General features: G+C 36.9%; 1 protein-coding gene across 1 annotated transcript in view; it reads right to left on the bottom strand.

Annotated features, from left to right (window-relative positions):
• The window catches only part of LOC150081711 (regulator of telomere elongation helicase 1 homolog), a 281392-nt gene that overhangs the window by 171421 nt on the left and 82247 nt on the right, over positions 1-27724 (bottom strand). Inside the window, exons 7-8 of the mRNA XM_090380292.1 lie at positions 22308-22526; positions 18435-18553 (exon numbers count right to left, since the gene is read on the bottom strand). Of these exons, the coding sequence (XP_090236418.1) occupies positions 18435-18553; positions 22308-22526 (338 nt within the window). The remainder of the gene's footprint in view (positions 1-18434; positions 18554-22307; positions 22527-27724) is intronic.

Below are 27724 nucleotides of genomic sequence, written 5' to 3'. Positions count from 1 at the left end.
ACTACTCAATGGAGGATATTTTGGAGGAATTAATTAATAAAAATTTAAAAGCCTTTGGTTTTAGCCAGGAGGAAGTTAAGAATGAGATTACATTCAGATTTAATTCTGGGACCGGAGTGACCAATTGGGTTATTGGTTTGAGCCCATGCCTTATGGGATATGTGATTCAGAGTGACAAAATGTATCTAAGTTTTACGTCACATAGATTTCGTAAGTTTACAGTTGTAAGTAAATGCTTCAGATGTCTGGGATATGGTCACAGTGCACAGTTCTGTTCCCATAAATCTGTATCTTGTGGCCACTGCGTGGGTGGAGGCCATGTTTTTGCTGACTGTATCCACAAGGAGGAACCACCTCAGTGCATTAATCATAAACGTAGAGGTAAGGATTGTAATCATTCAGTTAGGGATAATAAATGCCCTGAGTATCTTAAAGCTGTTGAATTGACAGACCGAAGAACCAGACATGAATAATACAACGGTAAATGATTCAACAAGTGTTAACCTGCAATACGGCGAAATAAAAATTCTTCAAATTAATGGGCAGAGATCTCATGCCGCGGCGGACAAGATTAGGAAAGCTGCTGATGATCTGGGGTTTGATACTGTATGCTTGCAAGAACCGTATTACTCTTCTCAGGTAGGGGGTTCAGTGTATAAAGTTATAGGATATCCAATTTCGGCAAGGATTATTGCCTCAAATGACGATCGACCCAAGGCTGCCATAATTATCTTTAACAGTGAACTAGTAATAACAACTATCTCAAGTGAATGTTCTGCTACCACAGTTTGTATCCTGGTTTCCTCCAGAAACCAGTCGTTTTATCTGGTTTCCCAGTGTTTTCCTCCCTCAGAAGATATTCAGCCAGCCTTACACAGACTTGACAGGGTATGTAGCAAATTTTCAGCTAAAAACTTACTAATTACAGCTGACTCAACACTAAGTCTACACTTTGGAACAGAAGCTTTTCTGATGCTCAAGGTGGGCAGTTGGTTGATCTGATCTTGGTTCATAATCTGTGTGTAAAGAACCTATCTAATAAACCGTACATATTCTCAACAACAAATTGTGAATCTAAATAGATGCTACTTTAACCTCCATTAATCTGGTGGATAGGGTGCAAGATTGGGACATCAATCTGTATCTAATTAATAGTGACCGCCAAGCAATCACCTTCACAGTTTCACCAGAGGATAGACAAGTAGATACAACAATAAGGGATTTAAGGCGTTTTCAGATGGACAGGGTGAACTGGACCAAGTTTCGTGAATATCTGAACACAATTTTTAATGTAGATGACAAAGTAATCATTAACATCTTCACAGCAAAAGAATATGTCTTTCTGGTTCAATATCATTTATATCAGGCAATGGCTTACTCGATGAAAAGAAATCAGACAAGAAGAACTTCTGTCCCATGGTGGTCTTCACTAGCTAAATTGAGACAACGAACTCAACAAGCACGAAAAGCATACCACAGGAATAGGCATCTATCGGACTCAGGCTTTGAAAAATGATTACAGAGACTTGAGGAAGAGGTACCATAAAGCAATTGCTGATAGCAGGCAAAACTGTTGGCAACGTCTGGTGAAGGAAACAGAAAATGCTGATCCTTGGGGTATAATCTATAAGCTTTCAAGAAATAAATTTTTGTGTGGTGAAATTTACAATACGGTAATTAGAGAGAATCAAGAAACTTTGGACTGGGAATCTACAGTCAAGGCGATAGTGAGTAGCCTCTTTCTGGAAGACTTGTCGTATATGGACAGCCCTGACCAAGCAAAAATTAGACGCATTAATCGGGAATATAAGGGGACATCTGAAATTGCCATTTTTAACATGCTTGAGCTAGGAGCTGCAGTGGCTAAATTGAACCATAAAAAATGTCCTGGCATTGACCTCATTGAGAATCGAGTGATCTGAAAAATTTTATGAATTCCTCCCTGAGACAGACTTCATTAAACTTATTTAATAGATGCTTGCTAGAGGGGCTTTTCCCTCTTGAAGCTTGCGCTCTTTTTAGGAAGCTTGCACTCCTAAAAATCTTGCATAAACCAGGGAAGCCAAAAACAATCCCCAGAGCATACAGGCCAATCTCTTTATTGGCCAATCTTGGCAAATTATTTGAAAGGATGATTGCGACAGGGATTTTAAAATTATTTACAGAACATCAACTCTCCTCTGATTGCCAGTTTGGATTCAAAAAAAGGATGATCCACTGAGGATGCAATCTCAAACTTGCTGACTTACATTCAGGAGGCAAACAACAAATATGTTCTTGCTGTTTTTATTGACTTTGAGGGCACTTTCGATTCCCTCTGGTGGGAGAGTGCTCTCCGGCCACTGAAAATGGCAAAGTGTGATGACTACATGTTCAAAGTCCTTAGATCTTACTTTAAGGACCGACAAATTAGAGTATGTGCAAAGCATTTATCATACACGACTATTGTTTCAAGAGGATGCCCTCAGGGTTCAGTCTTGGGACGTCTCTTCTGGAATGCAGTGCTACACCAGTGGCTCACGAAAGACAGCGATGAGTTCATCAAAGTTGCATATGCAGATGACCTGGTAGTGGCAGTGCAGGGAAGATCAAGACAAATTCTCAAACAAAAAATTCAGTCAATTTTGAATAATTTACTGGCATGGGCAGGTTTAAATAAACTAAAGATTTCTGTCACCAAGACCAATTTTATGGTGTTTAAACACCACTTCAATTATGGAAGGCCGGCAAAGGTAACCCTATATGGTACTCAAATTCCATATGTACAGAACACCAAGTATTTGGGTTTAACTTTAGATGATCGTCTCAGGATTCATGTACATGTCACTAAAATCAATGAAAAAAAATCAAAAAGTTCGTAGCTGCAGTTGTTAGAATTTCCCACAAAGAATGGGATTTATCGAAAAAAAATCTGGTATTTCTTCCCATTGTAGTTTATGGTGCTGGTATTTGGTTTGCGGCTGCTACCAAGGTCACAACTAAAGCTATGCTTCTGTCCCTGCAACGTACAATGCTGCTTACAGTTATACGCGCTCCCAGGACAGTGTTGACAAATGCCTTACAGGTACCATCCCCTTGGATTTACACATTATTTTCCGAAATATTGTATATAACTTAAAGAAGGGAAGGCCGTTACAAATACTAAATATCACTTCTAATCCAAATAACAACATAGAGAAGGAAAAAATGTAGAATTTGGGGTGAGCTTGTGAATTGCTGGCAGCAACGTTGGGATCTGAGCGAGTATGGAACCATTAGAAGAGGGTTCATTCCAGCCGTAAACTTTGCAATGGACAAGAGGGTGTCTTCTTGGTTTGCTCCCACCATGACCACGAGTTACTTAATCACTGGACATGGCTTAAGGGCCAACTATTTGAAAGAGGATTAGAACCTGACCCCTATTGTTTGTGCAGTGAGGTTGAATCTTGGAGGCATGTCATCCTTGAATGCGGACTGTATACTTCAGACAGGCAGGAATTACTAAATAGGTTACCAAGCCTCACGAAGAATAATTACCTCTCTGGGTTCAGAGGTGGGACTTCTTTGCTTTCCTTCAGGAATTCTCAGCCAAAGTTTTTCAAAGAAGACAGGAGTTAAGAAATCTATTGCAGGATACAAATTAACAGAAGTGCTGCACATTTCATGACAGAACACTTCGTGTCATCTTCATAGGATGTTATGAGTTGTGACAATGGCAGATAGGAAGTTCTTTGTGAAACGTACAAAGGCAGCAAGGAGAGATTGTGTATCCCATCAGTGATCTATTTTGCCATAGTGTATAGCTTTGATTGTCAAGCACCACCGGAGGTCCCTGCAACTCTGCATTTGGAAAACTGCTTACACAGATAAGGAGATCGTAATTTCACTCGTCGGACAATAGTGAATCCATGATGAAATGCTCTATTCATGTATGAGAGCCACATCTAAAGAGAAAAACAAGGTTCTTAAAAATCTTCACATAAACGAAAGTTCAAATAATATCCTACATCTAACACGAGTGACTTTTGCAAAATACTCTAACAAAACATTTTTAAGATTTCCTCTTTACACAATCATGTTGTTTCATCCAGAATAGAGTAAAACTGGATACAAATATAAGTTCAGGGTATCAAAATAAGTCTGTTTGCTTTAAATAACTATGACGTATTGTTGTACATGTTGCCAATAATGATATCAAGAGTAGGAGACCGGCAGAATTACTTAACAAGTACAAGTCACTGTTGGAAAAAAAAGCCGTGAATTAAGGTTGAATTTGAAAATGTCTGCAATTCTGCCCAGACACAACAGGAGGGAGTATACGATGAGAACCTTGTCGATCAATTCAGCCCTGGAGAGATTGTGCAAGGCTCAAAGGGTAGAATTTTTCTCAGCCTGGTCTGTGCTTATTAACAGGAGAGACTGCTTCTACAGGGATGGGATACACTTAAATAGAAAGGATGCAAGAATATTTGTTGATCTATCGAGGCAGTGTTAGGTGGGTCAGAAAACTGCTAGTTTGTGGGGGGATACACGAACTAATAGATTAACAATAGCCGATGGCAAAGGTGAAATTGATTCTTACACTGCTTCTATTGGAATGAGCAGCAGGCTGGTTGATTTTTTTTTGATTTGGTAGTTGTTGGCGCATCGGCTTCTGTGGCCATATTGCACCTCCCAAGGTTTTTGCAGTACTTTGATCCAAGCCCAAGGTGGGAATCGAACCCGCGACCTTTGGGTTGCCGGGTAGGTGCTTTACTCACTCGGCTAGCCCGGTCGGCCAGCAGGCTGGAAAACAAGATGCAGGGTATTTCAGAGATTGCTGGGAGTCATTGCGGTACAAGTAAACACATGGGTTTTGTTAAAGTAGCTAAGAATAGGAATAGATGCATGTATACTTGCATATACACCAATGCTAGGAGCTTGGTAAAAAAATTTGATGAATTTAAGTGTTGATCAAAGGCAGATATTGTTGGGATATCAGAGACGTGGTGTTACACAGATATAAGGAATGCAGAACTGGAATTTGGGGATTACAGTGTGTACAGGAAGGATAGACAGGATAGGAAGGGATGAGGGGTTATGCTATTAGCTAAGAAACACATAAAATCCAATGAAGAGCAGCCAGTCGATCACTGTACAGTGCAGTGTTGAGTCGGTTTGGTGTGACAAAGGTACTAGGGGATCAAAATTGAGAGTAGGAGTGTGTTATAGGCCTAATGACACTGATGAGTATAATAAAAAAATGTACAGAGAAATTTACCAGATTGGGCCAGTAAATCAGAGTGTCTTATAATGGGGGATTTTAATTTCCCAGATATTGACTAGAATTTGTGGATTGGTCATTCACACACTAACAAGGCTTTTGTGGATTTATTGGATGATTGTTTTCTACAGCATCATGTTCGAGAGGCAACTAGAGGGAGTAATACTCTTGATCTGATTATCAGTAGTGATTCTTCATGCATTAAGAATCTGCAGATAAAAGAACCACTAGGTGGCAGTGATCACAGTGAGCTGAAGTGGGATTTACTCAAAGAGGTCACTACCATCAGGAGTAAAGGGAAAGGTTTTTGCATTTGTAAAGCCAACTACAGAGGTCTGAGACAGTATTTGCTTTCTTGCATCACATGCCCCTACTACTACCACTACTATTAGTACTACTACTATTTAAATTCTATACGGTGGGACCAACTGATGATGTTGCCAACAGCAAATTCAAAATGGGAGACATTCAAAGAATTTACCTTGGAAGCTACTAGGCTTTACACACCAACTAAGAAATATTGTTCAAGGTTTTAATTTCCCAGATATTGACTGGAATTTGTGGATTGGTCATTCACACACTAACAAGGCTTTTGTGGATTTATTGGATGATTGTTTTCTACAGCATCATGTTCGGGAGGCAACATGATAGCTAGGCCTCAATGGATGTCAGATGAACTACTGAGTCATGTGGCAGAGAAGAAAAATGCATGGGATACATATAAATTAATGGGTGACATGGAAGCCTATGATAGATATAAGCTAGTCTGTAACCAAGTCACAAAGGAGATTAGGCAGGCAAAGGCAGATCATGAGAAATCTTTGACAACGGATGCAAAGAAAAACAGCAAAGAGTTCTTTACCTATGTAAACTCTATGTAAAAAACACCTATGTAAAGAAGGAAAGGGGTGAATCACATTGGTCCATTGGGTATTGATGGTTCAAGTGTTGATGATCCTGCTCAGGTGGCTAACAAACTAAATGAATATTTTGCATCTATAGTCACACATGAGGAGTTCACACGAGGAGTTCACACATGTTTTGCATCTATATTCACACATTCAGTGAGGGGGAATGCCAGAGGTGAATTAAACTCTGGCAGTGAGCTAGTTGATTTTGTAATAACTGAGAGGAAAGTGGAGGAGAAATTGTTGAAGATAAACATAAAAAAGGCACCGTGGGTGGATGAGATCTATCCAGTTATGTTAAAGGAGGAAGCAAAGGAAGTAGGCAAACCCTTAGCTATAATTATGACAGCATTCTTGGACTCAGGGGAGGTACCAATAAACTGGAGATGTGACCCCAATTCACAGAGGAGGAGGAGGGTGACACAAGTAATTATAAACCTATTAGTTTAACTTCTGTGCCAGGTAAAATTAATGGAGGCACTGGTTAAAGAAACACTGCAGGATCATCTAGACAAGACTTCAGTTATAGCTCGGAAATAGAATGGTTTTGTTAAGGGGAAGTCTTGGCTGACCAATTTGATTGGATACTACGATGTGGTCATAAAGGAACAGGATGCAGGGAATCAAGTTGATATCATATATTTGGATCTTAGAAAGGCTTTTGATACTGTTCCACATGGAAGACTGCTGCACAAGTTGGAGCAGTGCGGCATTAGAGGCAAATTGCTGCTATGGATAAAGGGGTGGTTGAGGGGGAGAAGACAGAGTGGTAATCAATGGACACTGCTCTTTGTGGACTAATGTTATTAGTGGAGTCCCCCAGGGTTCAGTATTGGGTACATTGTTGTTTTCTGTATTTATTAATGATATTGATGAAGTTATATCAGGCTTAATGTCTAAGTTTGCAGATGATACAAAGGTTAGCATGGTTGTTAATGATACTAATGACAGTACTTTACTGCAAGAAGATCTAGAAACATTGAGCAGATGGGCTGAGAGGTGGCAATTGAAGTTTAACATTGAGAAATGTAAGGTACTGCATATGGGTAGCAGTAACCCCAAAGTAACATATCAACTGAGTGGTACTACACTCAAGGCGGTAGAGAATGAAAAGGACCTGGGGTAATTGTGAAGTCAGATATGAAGTTTTCTGTGCAATGCAGACAGTCTGCAACAGTACCTTATGGTGACTTATGTTATTTGGTTTTTAGGAGCATTAGCAACTAAGGCCATATTGCTCCGGGGAAATGCGGTGGTCATTCCCCTGGTCTAATCAAGAAGCCTGTGCTATGCACTGCTGCTCCTTCCCACCTGGCTAGGGAGACGCCTTATGGTGCTTATCAATGATATCTAGGAATTTTTCTAACAGGGATAAGAAGGTGATTATCCCCTTGTATAAGGCAATGGTCAGGCCACACCTTGAGTACTGTATACAGGTATGGAGGCCTCAATTTAAGAAGGATGTAGAGCTGTTGGAACAAGTACAGAGTAGGGCAACAAGATTGATGAATGGAACGTAGGGTTGCTCTTACAAAGAAGGCTTAAGTTTTGCAGATTACAATGTCTGGAGACTAGGCACCTGTGAGGTGATCTGATTGAGGTGTATAAAGCCTTGAATAATTTGGGCATACTCAATGCTGATGGGATTCTTCCTCTTGTTCAGAATAATCACCTGAGAGGGCATAAATTCAAATTGAGGAAAGACAGTTGTAGGATAGATGTACGGAAGTCTGCCTTTAGCCAAGGGGGTAGTTGATTGGTGGAACAGACTTCCATCTTTTGTTGTGGAAGTTGATAGCCTAAATAAATTAAAGGCTGAGCTGGACAGGTATTTGGAATGAACGGAGGGGTGAAATGGGAGTGAGCTTTTTTTTTTTTTTTTTTTTTGTCTGATGCTGCATAAGCTTGCTTTCTTGCATCGTATGCCTCTACTAATGCTAATGCTAAAAGTACTTGTAAAAGATTACAACCTATCAGTACCATTAATCAAGAAAAATTTTTATGGCTAAAAACTCTGATTAGATTGGACAAAATTTTTGCAATTCCCATTTAATATGTTAATAATCACATAGTTTTACCGTGATAAACACTTGTGAATAGACAAATGTATATTCTCAAAATATTCAATCAATTTGTCACAAATAATGACAAAGATTGCTAAATATAATTTTTGCCAAATAGTAATATAGGTTGATGCTTACAAGCTGTACATAAACAATGGCTATGTTGTTTATTAAGGATAACTACAATACATAACTTGGAGAGAGAGAGAGAGAGAGAGAGAGAGAGAGAGAGAGAGAGAGAGAGAGAGAGAGAGTATCTATATCTTTGGGTATCTTTTGTGGATTTCTTCAATGAATTTTTTTTACAGCAGCATGTTAGAGAGGCAACAAGAGGAACAATACTCTTGGTCTGGTTTCTAGCAGTATTTCTTCATGTATTAAGAATCTGCAAGTAAAAGACCCACTGGGTGACAGCAAACACAATGTACTAATGTGTGAATTTAATTGAAGCCATAACTACTATCAAGGGTAAAGGGAAAGGCTTTTGCTTTCATAAGGGTTGACTACAGTAGTCTCAGACAGTCTTCAAAATTCTGTGCAGTGGGACCAACTGATGATGTCAATAGCAAATTCTAAATGAGAAGTAATCAGGGAAATAATCAATGAAGCTACCAGGCTTTTATACCAATGAAAAAATACTGTTCAAGGCTTAGATCTATATGGATGTCAGATTAACTATTGAGACATGTGGCAGAGAAGAAAAGTGCATGGTATGTATATAAATTATCAGGTGATACAGAAGCCTATGGTAGATATAAAAATTGTCTGTAATCAAGTCACAAAGGAGGTTTGTCAAGATAAGACAGATTATGAGAAATCTCTAGCAAATAATTCAAAGAAAAACAGCAAAGACTTCTATGCTTATATTAATTGGGAAGGAGTTGAATCACATTGGGCCACTTGATGGCTATAGTTAACCATTGGTGATCCTGCTCAGGCTGCGGACAAATTGAATAGGTATTTTGCATCTACATTCACAGATGAGGATTTCTTTAGGGTAGGGAATGCCAGAAGTTTATCAAACTCTAACGAGGAGCTAAATGGCTTTTTGATAACTGAAAGGAAAGTAGAGGAGAAACTGTTGAGGATGGACATTAGAAAAGCACCTGGGGTGGATGGAATCTATCCAATTTATATTAAGGGAGGAAGCAAAGGAGGTAAGCAAACCCTTAGCCATAATTATGAGAGCATCCCTGGATTTAGGAGAAGTCCCAATGGACTAGATATGTGCGAATGTATCCCCAGTTCATAAATGAAAATCAAACGGCAACGTGAGTAATTACAGACTCGTTAGCTTAATGTCTGTTCCAGGGAAAATAATGGAATTACTGATTAAGAAGTAATGCAAGACTATCTGGACAGGCATTCAATTATACTACAATCACAGCATGGATTTGTTAAGGGATGGTCTGTCCAGATAGTCTTGCATTACTTCTTAATCAGTAATTCCATTATTTTCCCTGGAACAGACATTAAGCTAACGAGTCTGTAATTACTCACGTTGCCGTTTGATTTTCATTTATGAACTGGGGATACATTCGCACATATCTAGTCCATTGGGACTTCTCCTAAATCCAGGGATGCTCTCATAATTATGGCTAAGGGTTTGCTTACCTCCTTTGCTTCCTCCCTTAATATAAATTGGATAGATTCCATCCACCCCAGGTGCTTTTCTAATGTCCATCCTCAACAGTTTCTCCTCTACTTTCCTTTCAGTTATCAAAAAGCCATTTAGCTCCTCGTTAGAGTTTGATAAACTTCTGGCATTCCCTACCCTAAAGAAATCCTCATCTGTGAATGTAGATGCAAAATACCTATTCAATTTGTCCGCAGCCTGAGCAGGATCACCAATGGTTAACTATAGCCATCAAGTGGCCCAATGTGATTCAACTCCTTCCCAATTAATATAAGCATAGAAGTCTTTGCTGTTTTTCTTTGAATTATTTGCTAGAGAATTATTTTGCTAGAGAACTATTTGAATTATTTGCTGGGTTACTCTGATGAGTGACCAAAGAACTGGATGCCAAAGATAATTTATAATTTTTACATCGTATATTTGGATTCAGGAAGGCTTTTCATACTGTTGCACATAAAAGACTACTGTACAAACTGGAGCAATGTGGCATTAAGAACAAGTTACTGCTATGGATAAAGGGATGATTAAGTGGAAGAAAACAGAGTTGTTATCAGTGGGCATTGCTCTTCATGGACTAATAACATTAGTCGAGTTCAGTGTTAGCCCCATTATTGTTTTCAATATTTATCATTGTTATTGATGAAGGTATATCAGGCTAAATGTTTAAGTTTGCAGATGATACAAAGGTTGGTAGGGTGGTTAACGACAGTCATCAGGGTGAGCGACTGCAACAAGATCTAGGAAAATTAAGGTCGATGGGCTGAGAAATAGCAGTTGAGGTTTAACATTGACAAATACAAGGTAATGCATATGGGTAACAGTAAGCCCAGAGTAAGCCCTTATCAACTGTGTGATAATCAGGGGAGTGGAGAATGAAAAAGACCCAGGGATAACTGTGCATTAACACATGAAATTTTCTGAGCAGTATAGACAATTTATATATGCTACCAGGACCGTTCGTGAGGTTTTGTCTGTGATATACAGAAACTTTGCAAGCAGGAGGTGATTATCCCTTGTATAAAGCCATGGTTAGGCTGCATCTTGAGTACTGTATACAGGTCTGGAGGCCTCACTTTAGGAAGGATATAGATCTGCTGGAATGGGTGCAGAAAAGAGCAACCAGACTGTTTAATGGAACAAAAGAGTGCTTTTACCTAGAAAGTCTTCAGTTCTGTAAGCAAATTGCAGCGTCTCAAAACCAGACCTGTGAGCAGATCTGATTGAGGTGTTTAAAGTCTTGAATGGATTGAGTAAGCTGAATGTTAATGACATTCTTCAACTTGCCGAGACTACACACATGAGGGGCATAAATTCAAGTTGAGGGAAAATGGTTGCAGAATAAATATGCAAATGTTTGCCTTCAGCCAGTGGGTTGTTGACTGTTGGAACAGGCTTCCATCTGTTGTTGTGGATGGGTTGAATAAATTCAAGGAAGAGCTAGAGAAATTCTTGGAGGATATGGATGGGTGACCTGTGTAGGTTTTTTTTTTTTTTTTGTGGCTGATGATATAAGCTTGCTTTCTCGCATCATTTACCATCATTGCTACTACTATTATCTGCTATTTAGGACTTGTAATCCATGCAAAACTGACTGACATTTCTCTCTTTTAACACTGTCTCTTATTGGGTAAAATTTCTAATTAATATGATCTGGTCTTGCCAAATACAGCTCAGTAAGCTGGCTGTAGAGCACTTGTGTGAACTGATGAATTTTAATTTGCAATTTTATTTCATATATTTTGGGCACTTACACAATTTATTGCTTTTGAATAGCTTGATATATTTAACGATTCTAGCCAAAGGCAGTGATGGTAGTGCCATGATTGATCGATCACCTCACAATCGCGTCTGGGATTAAGGTCATGATGGGTTGACCAGAAATGTTCCACGACTGCAGAGTGATCAGTGTCACCAAGGCGAATCGATCTGTCATGCTCTGCGAGGCGATCCTGAAGGTGTCTTAAGCTCTCCCCTATACAGCAACTGCCGCAATCATGGCAAGTTATGCTGTATACTATTCCACTGTGTAAGAGAGAGGCAATGGGAGTCTTTATGTTCGACACCAGAGAACGTAAGCTCCTATCGGGGAGTTGTACACATTTCATGCAGCAGTCGCGTAGGATCTTAGAAATCTGGTCCAACGTGCCCAGATAGTAAGGAATGTAGGCAATAGGCATACTGTCACATGGGGACGACGGTCTCGGATGAGTCACAAGTTCTTGTGCTTGTAGCAAGCATCTGTCTAATACATGGGTTGGGTACCCACAATTGACTAGGTCAGCTTTTACTCTAGAAATCTCGGAACCTAGCTTCCTCTAAGCTGGAATGGCTCCAGGCTGCTCTACTCCCATCACTATGGGAGTAGAGGCATCCATAGCCAACCTCCCTAAAGTAACTGCTAATAACATCCACTTCAGAACAGCCTCTGTCCTTCAACACGCACAACCAGTGAACTCTGACTTCAACTATCGTCAGCACGCCGCTCTTAATTCCATCAGAAAAGACAGCACCATCATCCTACTTCCCGCTAACAAAGGACGTCACGCGGTTATATTAGACCGGTCAGAGTATCTGGACAAAGGCCTCGCCTTCCTGCAAGATCCCAACGCTTATGAGCCTGTAAATGACCCAGCCATCAAAGTCTTAGGATGTCTAGAATGAAATGTCAACAAACTGATCTACGAATGATACTGATCTAGACCACTACAGTAAAATAAAACAAAAATAAACCAAAAATAGACTGACCATTACACTACATCTCAACAGAGGACCACAAGGCCAATAACGGTCAGGGAATAGCTGCATTTCGATCGCTAGACAAATCGCCGCAAAGGCGAGTTGATCGAAAGATCAGTCCACCACCCGATCTTCAGATCGAACCGCCAATGCAGAGGATCTGAATAGTGGTGGTCCTGATGCAGCGAAAATTAAAAATTAATGGTCAGTCTATTTTTGGTTTATTTTTTTTTATTTTACTGTAGTGGTCTAGATCTCAGTTGGTGATATTTCACATAAAATTGGACCAGGTGCCCATCAGAGGGGGGCACCATTAAATTTCTATTTTAATTGGCTTTAAAAATTTAATCAATTATTATTTATTATTTTTATAATTAGATGTTCTAAATTATTTTAGAGATTTTCTGGTGCAATATTTTTACTCTTGTTACCCCTCTCTTCCCTCCCTGTTTGGTTTGATTTTTAAGTTTAATTTCGACTATTTTCACTCTTGTCTTGCCATACTGCTGGCATTTTTTATTTTATTTTTAATTCTCATTCTAATTTATTTGTATGATTATATTTCAAGTATCATGTAGAGGAATATGCTTTTTGCTGCCTCTGATGTTTGCTGTACCTTTTTATTTTATTTTTATTTTATTTTTATCATGAAAGATTCAATTTCCAACTATTTTAAACGTTATTCAAATATATGTATAAGTATATCACATGACAGTAGTGAGTGAATTTCTAATGCTGCACCTGTTGGTTGGTTGGTTGGTTCTTGGGTTTTATTGGCGCATTAGCAACTAAGGCTATAATGCGCCACTGCACCTGTGCTGCCATCCATTGTTCATTTTTCATCTATATAAACTGGTTAAGATTAATTTTGTCAGTAGTGTGGCTTTGCACTGGAGTGCTCGTATCTGTTCTATTTTTAATTTTCACTGCATCAGGACCACCGCTATTCAGATCTTCTGCATTGGCAGTTCGATCTGGAGATCGGGTGGTGGACTGATCTTTCAATCGACTCACCTTTGCAGCGATTTGTCTAGCGATCGAAATGCAGCGATTCCCTGACCATTATTGGCCTTGTGGTCCTCTGTTGAGATGGGGCGTAATGGTCAGTCTATTTTTGGTTTATTTTTGTTTTATTTTACTGTAGTGGTCTAGATCTCGGTTGGTGATATTTCACATAAATTTGGACCTGGTGCCCGTCAGATGGGGGCGCCTTTAAATTTCTATTTTAATTGGCTTTCGAAATTTAATGAATTATTATTTATTATTTTTATAATTAGATGTTCTAAATTATTTTAGAGATTTTCTGCTGCAATATTTTCACTCTTGTTACCCCTCTCTTCCATCCCTGTTTGGTTTGATTTTTAAGATTAATTTCGACTATTTTCGCCCTTGTCTTGCCATACTGCTGGCTTTTTTATTTTTAATTCTCATTCTAATTTATTTGTATGGTTTTATATATATATATATATATATATACATTCTTATGCTTTCAGTATTTCACTAAGTGTATGTCTATTATAAAGCATGGTATTCTTTGTTTAGGCATTCCTTCATTTTAAAGTGCATATTCATTTGTTTAAGCATACCTTTTCTTTAATATGCTTATTCTTTTGTTTAGGAATTCTTATTTTAAACTATACATTCTTTTTCTTCATGCATTGTCTGTTTTAAACTGGTGATGGGTAATGTGTGGACCACATGGCCACAATCTAATTTCAGAAACAAGAAGCAAAAAATAAAATAAAGTCAATGAATGTATAGGTTTGTGCTATAGCATCATGTTTATATGTAGCCAACTAGTAAGTAGTTACAAAATTGGCATCATTTAAGTATATCTCATATTGTGAATGCCTTCACAATGAGCATTGCCATGGTATTGCATACCTCGAATAAGTAACGCTTCTCTAATAGAGAAAACTACTGTTACATATTCTCGGTGGATACCACCACCCAGACAGCACCATTTCAGAGCTTACTGGCTCTTCATCGGTGGGTGAGCAGGTATCCTGGTGTTGCAATTATACTTCGCAACCCAGTTTCGAAATATAACTCCATAATATGAGAGATACCTGGTGGTGTACAATAACTGAAAATTACTTAATTTGTTTAGGGCAATAGCCTCAGGTTACGAAGAAGTTAACTAACGTATAGGTTTGTGCTATGGCATCATGTTTATCCGTTAAGTAGTTACAAAATTGGCAGCATTTAAGAATATCTCATATTGTGAATGCCTTCACAATGAGTTGTCATGGTATTGCACTACCTGAAATAAGTAATGCTTCTCTAATAGAGAAGACTATGTACAAACCTATAATTTAGTTAACTTCTTCATAACCTGAGGTTATGCCCTAAACAAATTATATAAAGTCAATGAATAATTATTATATTCCTATAAAAATATTTCTAAAAATTTTATCATGGCAAGAACCAATAAACATGATGTTTGTGATGTGTAGTCCATACAAAGTACTTGATCAACATGGCAGAGGACATGATCTGACGGACTTCAAAAAAGGGATGATAATCAAGTACAAGATGACCAGGGCAATATTACAGAAACTGCAAATCATGTAGGCTGATTTGTGAAGTGATGTAATTAATGCATGCCAAGAATGGGTGGACAGAGTAGCAGTCGCTGGGTTGATGGTTGTCCTTAATGTATTTATAATTCACTTCACTGACTTCATTATGTATGGTTTAGAAAATTTTATGTTCGTTGTTGTTGTTGTTGATTTTTCTGAACTGGTATTAAGGTCTGCAGCATTAAATATGTTTCCAAAAAAAGAAAGTTTTAGAAAAAGGTATGCCAATAGTGATCAGTTGCTGTAGTGTATTTATACATACACTTTTGACTGTAAGCAGACTAACTTTGTGTTTGCTGAATAATTGCTTGAAGTTAAAAAAAAAAAAAAAAAAAAGGGACTTAACTGTTTACATATTACCTACCTAGATACTTACCTACAGTTATATTTTGATATTAATTTATCCAGTTATTCCACACAGCATAATATCCATTTGCACAGATGGCAATTTTTAACAACTTGCTTTACCATTTCACTTGTTACTTCCAATGGATGCTCTTTTGTTTCAGTTTCTGACCACTAGTTGTTGCTAGTGTGCTTTTCGTTTTTCGAGTTTTGATAATACAGTGAAACTTCTCCTAATGGACATCTCTCTACAACGGACATTTTCGAATTCCCCAACTCACCTCTATTGGTTTTAATGTGTTTTCAGCTTCTGTCTAGCAGACATTCTCTGTAACAGACGCGGACAGGCAATCTGCACTCTTTCGTTTAGATTAGCACTTAATTTGATCTCCCCATAATGGACAGTGGGCGAGCTCACAGCCCTTTTTCTAGGAACATTTCTTCCACGTATTGCCTCAATCGTGTGTTTATTTTGCAGTTCTAAACCCTTTTTCAAGAATTTTAAGGCACGAGTAAAACTTCTGATGAATTTGGTGTGTGCACGGGGGGTGGGATTTGGTCGGCCTTTCGTCTTTTCAGTTTCAGTTTTGTTCAGTGTTGTGTGCAGTGCACATTGTCTTCTCGTAAACATTTAACTTTAAAAGATAAAGTCGAACTCATTAATGCGTATGATCGGCAAAAAAATAGTGTTCGCAATCTCGCTGCAAAATTCAAAATCGGGAAGACGCAGGTAAGTGACATCCTAAAGAAAAAAAATGAACTGCTCAAACAATTTTGGCAACACAGAAATGATCAGGTTCAAAAATCATTCCCGAAAACTGTTGGACTTCAAATTGACAATGTTACGTATGAGTGAATGCAATACTATGAGTGGTTTTGTCGTGCACGTGCTAAAAAAATTCCCATTAATGGGCTTATTATTAGGGAAAAGGCTTTGGAGGTTGCAAAATCTATGGGAGTAAATGAGTTCAAAGCTTCTGTGGGATGGCTAGACAAGTTCAAAACTCGGCATAAAATTTCTTGGAAAACCGTAAGTGGTGAAGGTGGATCTGTTGATACTGGGGTTGTAACAGAGTGGACCGTCAAATTGGAAGATTTATGTCGTGATTTTGAAGCTAAGGATATTTACAACTGTGACGAAACAGGGTTGTTTTTTAAAGCTCTTCCTGAAAAAACAATGAGTCTAAAAAACGAAAAGTGCCAGGGCGGAAAAATTTCTAAGGAACGATTGACTGTACTATTGTGTACAAATATGCTGGGAGACTTTGAACAACCTCTTGTTATAGGAAAACCACAAAATCCTCGTTGTTTCAAGGGCATAAAGTTGAATCTTTTGAATGTTGACTGAAAGTCTAATAAAAAAGCGTGGATGACACGAGATATCATGAGCGAATGGATAAGATACCTTTAACCAAAAAATGATTCGTCAAAACAGAAAAATTATTCTTTTCATGGATAATGCTGCATCGCACCCGCACATTGAATTGTCCAAAATTCAAATCGTTTTTCTGCCACCAAACACATCTGCAGAGTGTCGGCCCTTGGATCAAGGTATAATAAAAAATTTTAAACTTCACTACAGAAAACTGTTTTAAGACATCTCATTGCAAACATGAACGATGTAACATGTGTGAGTGACCTTGCAAAGAAAATCAGCATCCTAGATGCGATTCAATGGATTTCCTCTTCAGTAAACGCAATTAGAAAACAAACTGTCGTGAACTGTTTTGTAAAGTCTGGCTTCTCAAACGCAAAAATTGAAGTTGTGAACAGCAATGTGGAGCACCAAGAAGAACAAGAACTTCAACATCTATTGATAATGTACGATACTTCCGCTACAAGTGACCCTGGCTACAAAGATATAGACTCAAACCTCACTACAGAAGATGGTGCTCTAGATATCAACGACATTATCATCGATATTTTTCAAGAAGTTCCTCATGAGGATGAAGAAATGGAAGGAGGTCATTATGTCGAAGAATGTATTAACGACGAACCACCGATCAAAATAGAAGAAGCGCTCATACAAATCAATCGTTTAAAAATGTTTTTCGCTGCTGAAGTATCTTACTGAAGGACTTTCGATGGTTTCTTCACTCCAAACAAATGTTGAAAACAAAATTATCAGCCGGAAGAAGGTGAAGAAGAAAATAAGTGATTACTGTATGTATTTTTCTTAAGATAAAGTCATAATATGCATAGAACAATTGTATGTTTATTATTTACAAAAATATTGTTCAAAATCTGTATATATTTTAATTTAATTTTACATTAAATGTTTAACGATTTTTCTTTCTTTCTTTTTTTTTTTCTCCCTCAGACTTCTTGATAGCGGACACTTCTCTCTAACGGACAAATTTTTATTCCCCATGGCTGTCTGTTACAGGGAAGTTTCACTGTATATTACTTCTTCACACTATGGCTACATTGCTAATCTTTTAAGCCCAGCAATATAACTGGTGAACAATAACCAGAAACTACTGTGAATTATTATTTGGATATAATGAATGATACTAACCCTTGATAATTATTATTGAGTGTATTTTGTTATTAATAACTGCCCTTAATATATTTAATTTATGTATATGTAATTCACCGATGATATATGTAATTCACCAATTTTATTATGTAGCACACAGAAAATTTTATATGTTCATTATATCATTATAGACTTTTCTGAACTGGTATTAAGATATGCAGCATTAAAAGATGTGTTTCAAAAAAAAAAAAAAAAAAAAGAAAGCTTTCGATTATTGTACAGGGCATCTCTTTTGGCAGTCCCTGATTTTAAAAGTCGGTTAAAATTACAGGATATCATAAACAAGAATATGATTATATGTCTTTGGCTGACTTAAAAATGAAATTAAGACCCCTTTATAACAATACAAACTAAAATTTATTTTAATAAGAATTTACACTTACCCCAAGCCAGGATTAAAACACCAACAATTTAGCAACCAACTTTGCTTTTTACTACTGTGTGCAACTGTCCAAACATTATCTTGATTTTGTGATTTAAGTTGTTCAGATTGCAAATATATCTGAAATTTATAAAATATAATAATATAAATAAAATCATTCACTTAATTTAATATGTTAAAACTTTCTGATATAATTTCTTTAAGATACATGTAGGAACTAGTAATATGTCTGGATTATCACGATGGATACTTCAAAGGCCCATAAAAAACACACACATCCCATATTGCCCTCGAGTTTCTTGCCCAAGTATTTTATATGAACTGTAAACAAGTTCATAGGGCTATAATTAATGAAAATTGCAAAAAATTTATGAAATTTCAAACAAAATCTAAATTGTGAATTGTTCCAAGTCTAGCTAGTCAGTTTTGGTGATACATCATTTCCAAATTTGAAATTTAGTGAGCAATTTTCTAGTAGTGTTGGACAAAATGAGTCTTTTCTTCTGGCTGACTCCAATTAGTTGTCATTACAGAAAAGTGATTTAAATTGTTGAGGCACTTTAAAATAAGTCATAATTCAGCGTAGTAGCAGCAGCCAATCAGTGAGTATTTAAATGAATCACTGATTCTAGTCATTGAATATCTAAAGGAAAATAAGTTATGTCAACAGTGAAAGATCCTATCTAGCGAACAAATTAAATTAGTTGAAAAAACAAATAAAATACTTGTAAAATGTGGATTGATCTAAGTATTAAATAAATAATAGGTATATTACTGACTCACTCTAGAGGGAGTAATACTCTTGATCTGATTATCAGTAGTGATTCTTCATGCATTAAGAATCAACAGATAAAGGAACCACTAGATGGCAGTGATCACAGTGTGCTGAAGTGGAATTTACTCAAAGAAGTAACTACCATCAGGGGTAAAGGGAAGGATTGGTTCACTGGAAATCAATGGTACAACTGTTGATGATCCTGTTCAGGTAGCTAACAAACTAACTGAGTATTTTGCATCTACATTCACACATGAGGAGATATTCAGGGAATGCCAGAGGTGAATTAAACTCTGGCAGTGAGCTAGATTATTTTGTAATAACTGAGAACAAAGTGGTGGAGAAGTGGTTGAAGATAAACATAAGAAAGGCAACTGGGGTGAATGGGTTCTATCCAGTTATATTAAAGGAGGCAGCAAAGGAAGTAAGCAAACCCTTAGCCACAATTATGAGAGTTTCCTTAGACTCAGGGGAGGTATCATTGTGCAAGAATCTGCAGTGTCTGGAGATGTGCAATTGTGACCTCAATTCACAAAGGAGGATCAAAGGGCAACACAAGTAATTACAGACCTGTTAGTTTAACTTCTGTTCCAGGGAAATTAAGGGAGCCACTGGTTAAAGAAGCACTGCAGGATCATCTAGACAAGACTTCAGTTATAGCTGGGACACAGCATGGTTTTGTTAAGGAGGAAGTTTTGTCTGACCAATTTGATTAGATACTATGGATGCAGGGAATGGATGAATAATTTTTGATATCATATATTTTGATCTTAGAAAGGCTTTTGATACTGTTGCACATGGAAGACTGCTGAACAAATTGGAGCAGTGTGGCATTGGAGGCAAATTGCTGCTATGGATAAAGGGGTGGTTGAGAGGGAGAAGACAGAGAGTGGTAATCAATGGACACTGTTCTTCGTGGAATAATGTTATTAGTGGAGTCCCTCGGGGTGGGTCCATTGTTGTTTTCTGTATTTATAAATGATATTGATGATGGTATATCAAGCTTAACGCCCAAGTTTGCAGACGATACAAAAGTTGGCAGAGTTGTTAATGACACTAATGACAGTATGCTGCTGCAACAGGATCTAGAAAAGTTGAGAAGATGAGCTGAGAGGTGGCAACTGGAGTTTATTGACAAATGTAAAGTACTACATATGGGAAGCAGTAACCCCAGAGTAACGTATCAACTGTGTGGTACAACATCAACAGTGGTAGAGAATGAAAAGGACCTGGGGGTGCAGACAGATAAGAAGTTTTCTGAGCAGTGCAGACGGTCTGCAAGAGTAGCTCATGGTGTCTTGTCAATGATATACAGGAATTTTTCTAGCAGGGATAAGGAGGTGATTACCCCCTTGTACAAGGCACTGGTCAGGCCACACCTTGAGTACTGTATACAGGTTTTAACTATATAATATCAGTGTAGATACACCACAGTTAACCCATAAATTTGAACTACATATATAGTGTAAAAGGCATCGTTTTAATAGTATCTCATATTCTGGGTGCCTTCACAACAAGTTAGCTGGTATTGCACTACTCCAAATAAATAACACTTCTCTAGTAGAGAAGACTACTGTTATTTATTTTCAGAGGATACCACCACCCAGACGATCGTTTCGAAGCTAGTGGACTTCATCATCAGTGGGCAGGGCTACCCTGATAGTGCAACATGCCATCACAGTTGCGAATTATATCCACAATATGAGAGGTGCCAAAGAGTGTTGGTAATAATGTATTTTGAAAACGAAATGCAAAAGGCATAATCCTTATGGGTTTTGGTAATTAACTATATAATATCAGTGTAGATACACCATAGTTAACCCATAAATTTGAACTACATGTGTAGTGTAAAAGGCATTGTTTTAATAGTATCTCATATTGTGGGTGCCTTCACAACGAGATAGCTGGTATTGCACTACTTCAAATAGCTTCAAAACGATCCTCTGGGTGGTGGTACCCTCTGAAAATAAATAACACTAGTCTTCTCTACTAGAAGTGTTATTTATTTGAAGTTGTGCAATACCGTTATCTCGTTGCAAAGGCACCCACAATATGAGATACTATTAAAACGATGCCTTTTACACTACATATGTAGTTCAAATTTATGGGTTAACTGTGGTGTATCTACACCGAAATTAAATAGTAATTACCAAAACCCATATTATGCTTTGTGCATTTCGTTTTCAAAATTCATGTATACAAGTCTGGAGGCCTCATTTTAGAAAGGATGTAGAGCTGCTGGAGTGAGTGCAGAGAAGGGCAACAAGATTAGTGAATGGAACAAAGGCACCTGCGAGATGATCAGATTGAGGTGTATAAAGCTTTGAATGGTTTGAGCATGCTCAAAGCTGATGGGATTCTTTCTCTTGCTCTGAATTAATGCCCTCTCTCGCCTGAGAGGACATTAATTCAAATTGAGGAAAGACAGTTGTAGGACAGATGTGCAGAACTTTGCCTTTAGCCAGCGTGTGGTTGATTGCTGGAACAAACTTCCATCTGTTGTAGTTCATAGCTTAAATAATTTCAAGGCAGAACTGAACAAACATTTGAAGCGAGTGGATGGATGAAATTAGATTTTTTTTTTTTTTTTGGCTGATGCTATATAAGCTTGCTTTCTTGCATCATGTGCCTTTACTAATGCTAATGATAAATAATAAGCACAAGTGAACAAAAGTTTGAACTATTTTGTTGTTTCTGAAATGATAAAATGAATTAGTCATAATAACATCATTTCTTACTGCATTCTATTCATTCTAAATTTCTCAAACTAAATCTAACAAATAATTGTTCTGGGTTTAGAATAACAACAGAATTATAAAAGAGAGAGAGAGAAAGAAATACAAGAAACTTGTACACCTTCATGCCATGCTTGCTCTTAACTATGGCAACCTTTCCTTGATGCCTTTATGGAAAGATTTATCTAATATTTTATTTTCTGCAAATACATAAGAATTGGACTAAGAACTGTTAATTGTGAAACATATACTCTATACTTACTCCTTTGCCTTCCACAAGTAACAATTAAAACAAATAATGAATGTTTTACTGTTATTTTTAGAAGAAACTGATATCATTATATAAAAACTGGTAAGAAATTACCTTAAACTTCTGAGAAAACTCTTGATGAAGACTAACCACATTATCTACAGAAGAACTTTTGAAAAACATTATCTTCAACATTTCTAAAAATTTTTGCAGTCCAGCACCTTTCGACATCCAAGGATTTACATTAAGTGTATTCAAATAAAGAATAACCTTGTCAAGAAGTTCAAAAACCACATCTTTTTTCTGAGGAGTGAGATCCACTTTTGCAAGAATCTGCAGTTTGAAATAAATTTAACATTTATAAAATAAATAAACAGAATATGAATATGAAACAGAATATTCTATTTTTCCTATAATTGCATTCTCTATTTCTTAATTTAATCATCACTTAAACACTTAACTACTTTCATTAACTGCACAAAACAATAAAATACATCATATACAATATATACAACAATAACTACAGTTACATGGGTGTAGCTCTGGGATAAGGCCTGCAGACAATATCCATAAGGACATACACAATGAAGTGGTAAACTCCTCTAGATGCATTGGCCATAGAGAGTATGTATGGAAATTTATTCATCCCAGAGATGCATAGGTACAAAGAATAAATGGGGAGGGGAAAAACTCTATAGTATGAAATACTCTATAGTATAAATGGGGAGGGGAAAAACTCTATAGTTTAGAGTTTTTCCTCTACTCTATAGTAGAGGAAAAACTCTAAACTATCTATCAAAGTATTTTTACTTATTTACATGTTATTTACACTCATGATTTGTGAGATTTTATTTATTTTAACATTTTCAATGTGTGATATCAAACAGCATTTGCATATATGAGCTGTCCAGTAGATGTGATTTCAGCTTTCAGGTCTTCAAACAAGTGTGATTACTCCTGTACATACATTGTTTTTAAGAAATAATCACACGTAAATTCAAATCTGGATTATGTGAACGAACAAAAATGCATTAAGTGATTCCTGCATGCCAAGGGACTAAACACAAACAAACAAGTCTGTGTTTGGTGCAATCAGTTAGAACTAGTATAAAAATTTCAGTGAATATGAGCATGGTAGATGGGAGGTGACTGCCCATCCAGTAGGTCTTCCTGAACTTACCTCATTTTTGCTTTTATCTGTTATACATGCATTAAAAAAAAAACACTTTACAGGGTACCAATTCAATGAAAATAACACAGCTCAGCTTAATGTGATACAATGGAATAAGTGGCCAATCGTGATAGATATCTATTTCAAAAATGCTTGAATTTGCCTTCATTTGTATATTGCTTCCCTGTTCTATAATCAAGTGTCTTTTTGCAAATACAACTGTTGCCTTACTTTTCAACCAACTTTCACATTTATTTATATTGTATATTTTTATAAGTTGAAAATACTTGATTTGTTTTTAGTTGTTTGTGCTGTTTATGAATTCCTGACCTTGCATTAGATATTTTCATAATACAGTAAGAAGAATGCTTGTAACTAAGATAAAGCCATAAAAATGTGTGGCTTTACCTTAGTTCTTTACATGCTCAGTGACATCCAAGTCCTCCATGAGAGTAGAATGGTTTTGTCACTTGACTCCTGTTTCAGGAGACCTTGACTTTGAGCCTTGACAGAGACAGGAGGAATTTCCAAAGGCCTCATCAACAGAAAAAGGTCTCTTTAGCTGTGGTTAGCCCATCTCAAACAGAGATGGGCTAATGTTCCCCCATGAGTTATTCTTGATTTTTCAGCCTGCAAAACATGCATATCAGGCCATGGCACACACTCTTCAGAAAATTGAAAAGAGTACAATATAGTGAGTTACTGATGCACCTAAAACCCAACAACAACAACAGTGATATCAATATATTACCATTAGAGGCTCATAGTAGTATAAATTTTCAATAACCAAATGGGAGATGCCAATGTAGCTGAAGTTTTGCATATCGCAGTTACTCAGCCTGTGCTGTAAAGTTTTTCTAACATTAGCTGGTTGTTGCAACAATATCCTCAAAAGCGTGATGTTTGTCAAGTGGTGTTCCTGGCCTGTTCTACTATGTTAGTACCTACACATTGCAGGACATGCATTGCAGGATCATCTAGACAAGACTGCAGCAATAATTCACACAGCATGGTTTTGTTAAGGGAAAGTCTTGTCTGCCAAATTTGATTGGATACTATGATGTGGTTACAAAGGAATTAGATGCAAAAAAATAATTTTGATATCATATATTTGGATTTCAGGAAAGCTTTTGACACACTGTTGCGCATGGAAGATTACTGTACAAATTGGAGCAGTATGGTATTAAAGATAAGTTGCTACAATGGATAAAAGGGTGGTTGAGTGGGAGAAGACAGAGTGGTAATCAATGGATACTGCTCTTCATGGACTAATATTATTAGTGAAGTCCCACAGGGTTCTATGTTGGGCCCACTGTTGTTTCGTATATCAATGATATTGATGAAAGCATATCAGGCTTAGTGTCGAAGTTTGCAGATGCTACAAAGGTTGGCATAGTTGTTAAAGACAGTAAAGGCAGTGTGCTACTGCAACAGGAGAAAATTTGAGTAGACAGGCTGAGAAGTGGCAACTAAAATTTAAAATTCACAAATGCAAAGTTCTGTACATGGGTAGAAGTAACTTCAGAAGAATGTACCAACTGTGTGGTGCTACACTTAGGGTGGTATAAAATGAAAAAGACATGGGAGTGATTGTGCATTCAGATATGAAGTTGTCTGACCAATGCAGACAGGCTGACAGAGCAGGTCATGGGGTATTGTCAATGATATACAGGAATTTTGATAGTAGGGATTATCCCTTTGTGTCAGGCCATGTCTTGAGTACTGCGTACAGGTCTGGACGCCTCATTTTAGGAAGTGTGTAGAGTTGCTTGAGCATGTACAGAGAAGGGCAACAAGACTGGTGAGGGGAACGTAGGGATCCTCTTATCAAGAGGGGCTTAAGTTCTGAAAATTGCAGCAGCAGCAGCTGGAGATTAGGCACCTGTGAGGTGGTCTGATTGAGGTGTATAAGGCCTTGAATGGGCTGAGCACGCTGAATCCTGATGGGATTCTTCCGCTTGCTCAGATTACGAACCTGAGGGGGCATAAATGCAAATTGAGGAAAGACAGTTGTAGAATAGATGTGCAGAAATTTGCCTTTAGCCAGCATGTGGTTAATTGCTAGAACAAACTTCCATCTGTTGTTATGGAAGTTGATAGCTTAAATAATTTCAAGGAGGAATCGGACAAACTTTTAGAGGGTTGTGTGAAATTGTTTTTTTTTTGGCTGATGCTATATAAGCTCATATGCTTGCTTTCTTGCATCACATGCCTCTATTACTACAACCACTACATCTGTGGGCTGGTTGTTGCATTTTCCTCTGACTGTATGGAGTGTCATATTAGATGGATTCTCTCTAATGAACTTATTAAAAAGTTAAAAGTCATAATAAATGTGCTATTTTTATCAGTAATTCGAAGTTACTAATATGATAGCATTTTACTTAAGTATTTATTTATTTTTTTAAATTTATATTAATAAATTTATTTACTCCGATTAGAGCAATTCACAACCTATTATTCACAGTTTGAACATAAACAATAATTATCAGCATAATACAATATAGGAAAATAATAAAACTACACAAAATGACATCTCAGATTCAACATTGCTCACTGAAGTTACATGAGCATTTCTCTGTTATAAGCATATTAGCTGTCGCTTCAGCTGTGTCAAAAAATATAACTTGCACTATGTCTGTCGGTATCATATCACATGCTTTGCATGGTTATTTTCCTTAAAGGCTATATTGCACCATTCACATATGGTTTAAATATTAATGCTCTTTGTTGAACAAACAGAAATTCTGTGTTCGACATTTAGTGGTTTATCACTCAAAGAAAAACAAAAATATTAGTTGCATTTTACCCATCACTTAAAATTAACTGTACAGTAGTCATGTCATGAGATCTGTACAATAAAGGAACAGCTGTCAGCTTTTATCTTTGGCATAAGGCTGGCACAATATTTCTGTTATTGTGGTTTTTGGTGAAAGGTATAACAATTCTTCTGCATCCCAGAAAATCAAGGCCAACTTTTCCAGCTGATGGTTAGGGTTCAAACCTTTTCAGGATTAGCGACCCCTTAAGCTTTCACTACATGCATTCTAATTTTGATTCAGGTTCATAAAAATATAGCAAGTTTCACAACCAGTCACCAAGTGGAATAAAAATCTATCTAGATTAGCTAGAATTAATTTTAAATTCTCTCTTGTTGACACCATCCTTTAACATTTGTCATGAATGGAAAGTGTTCTGGGAAACCATTTTGAACAGACACTGGACATTTCCAAATGTTCATGTATAACGGTTAAAATTCTTACAGTTCAGACACTTCTGTTTTCTAAAATTTTTTCTTCAGTGATGGCAACTGTTTCAGAATTGATAACTTCAGATGGCCTACCAAACCTTGGATCATCCTCCAATGACTTCCATCCTCTTTTGAACTCTGCTGAACATCTTGCAACAATATCATAACTGGGTAATACTTCCCCAAACACTCTAGACATTCTTTCATAAATTTCTTTAACATTTCTGCTCTCTAAGATCAAAAATCTAAATACTGAAGGACAGTTATTTTATGAGACATTAAGCTGTCAAAATAACCTATTTTGTAATTCATTAATACATTTTAGATCGTTCTCAGAACTTTTTGACCATTTTCGTAACACATTACCCTGTATTAGAAATTCACGTGTAGAGGAAACTTTACAACAAAGGAAAATAAAATATTAGTGAATGAAATCATCAGGTTAGGTTTGTCTGTGTCTCTCACAAGCCATAATTATATTAGTTTAATAATTAAGTACTGTTCAACACTGCAGTCTGGCCTACTAACAATTGTATCCTTTTAATACTTCATTAACAACTAGATGGAAGAGGGGTAAGTACATTTTTTTCAAATTTCCATTATATATAAATTATAATATTTGTAAAATAATAAGAGGAGTTTACCTCAATATAGTACGTAGAACACTTCCGTATGATACCCTCCAGAAATTAAAACGGGAAAAACCAAAAAATCGACAACTTACTGGTACATTAGAGTAAAATATAAATAATTAAATAATTAAAAAAACAATTTAACACAATTCAAATCAATTTAAAACAATTAAAAATCAAATTAACGCAATTAAAAGAATCTAACGAAAATATTCAAAACTATTTTCCTTCCTGAAGCTGACAACACTTTTCGACCATATGTCGTGATCAGAGGAATGAAAATTACCGAATAGGGTTAAACCTAACCCAATGAAACTTAAATAGTGATTATTTGTGTTCAGATGATTATTTGTGTTAAGATGATATTCGCTCTACAACATCATCAACCTTTGCCCCTGGCAGACATACCCTAGTCCTGTTCCAATATACTGATTGTTCAGTATAGCGTGTAACTTCTGTATTGGCCTGGTTACAATTT

The sequence above is a fragment of the Mastigoproctus giganteus genome, chromosome 8, assembly GCF_048544385.1.
Source record: "Mastigoproctus giganteus isolate SK-2022 chromosome 8, ASM4854438v1, whole genome shotgun sequence".
Lineage (NCBI taxonomy): Eukaryota > Metazoa > Arthropoda > Arachnida > Uropygi > Thelyphonidae > Mastigoproctus > Mastigoproctus giganteus.
Note: the sequence above shows the minus strand (reverse complement) of the source record. Positions and strands in the feature narration are given on the sequence as shown.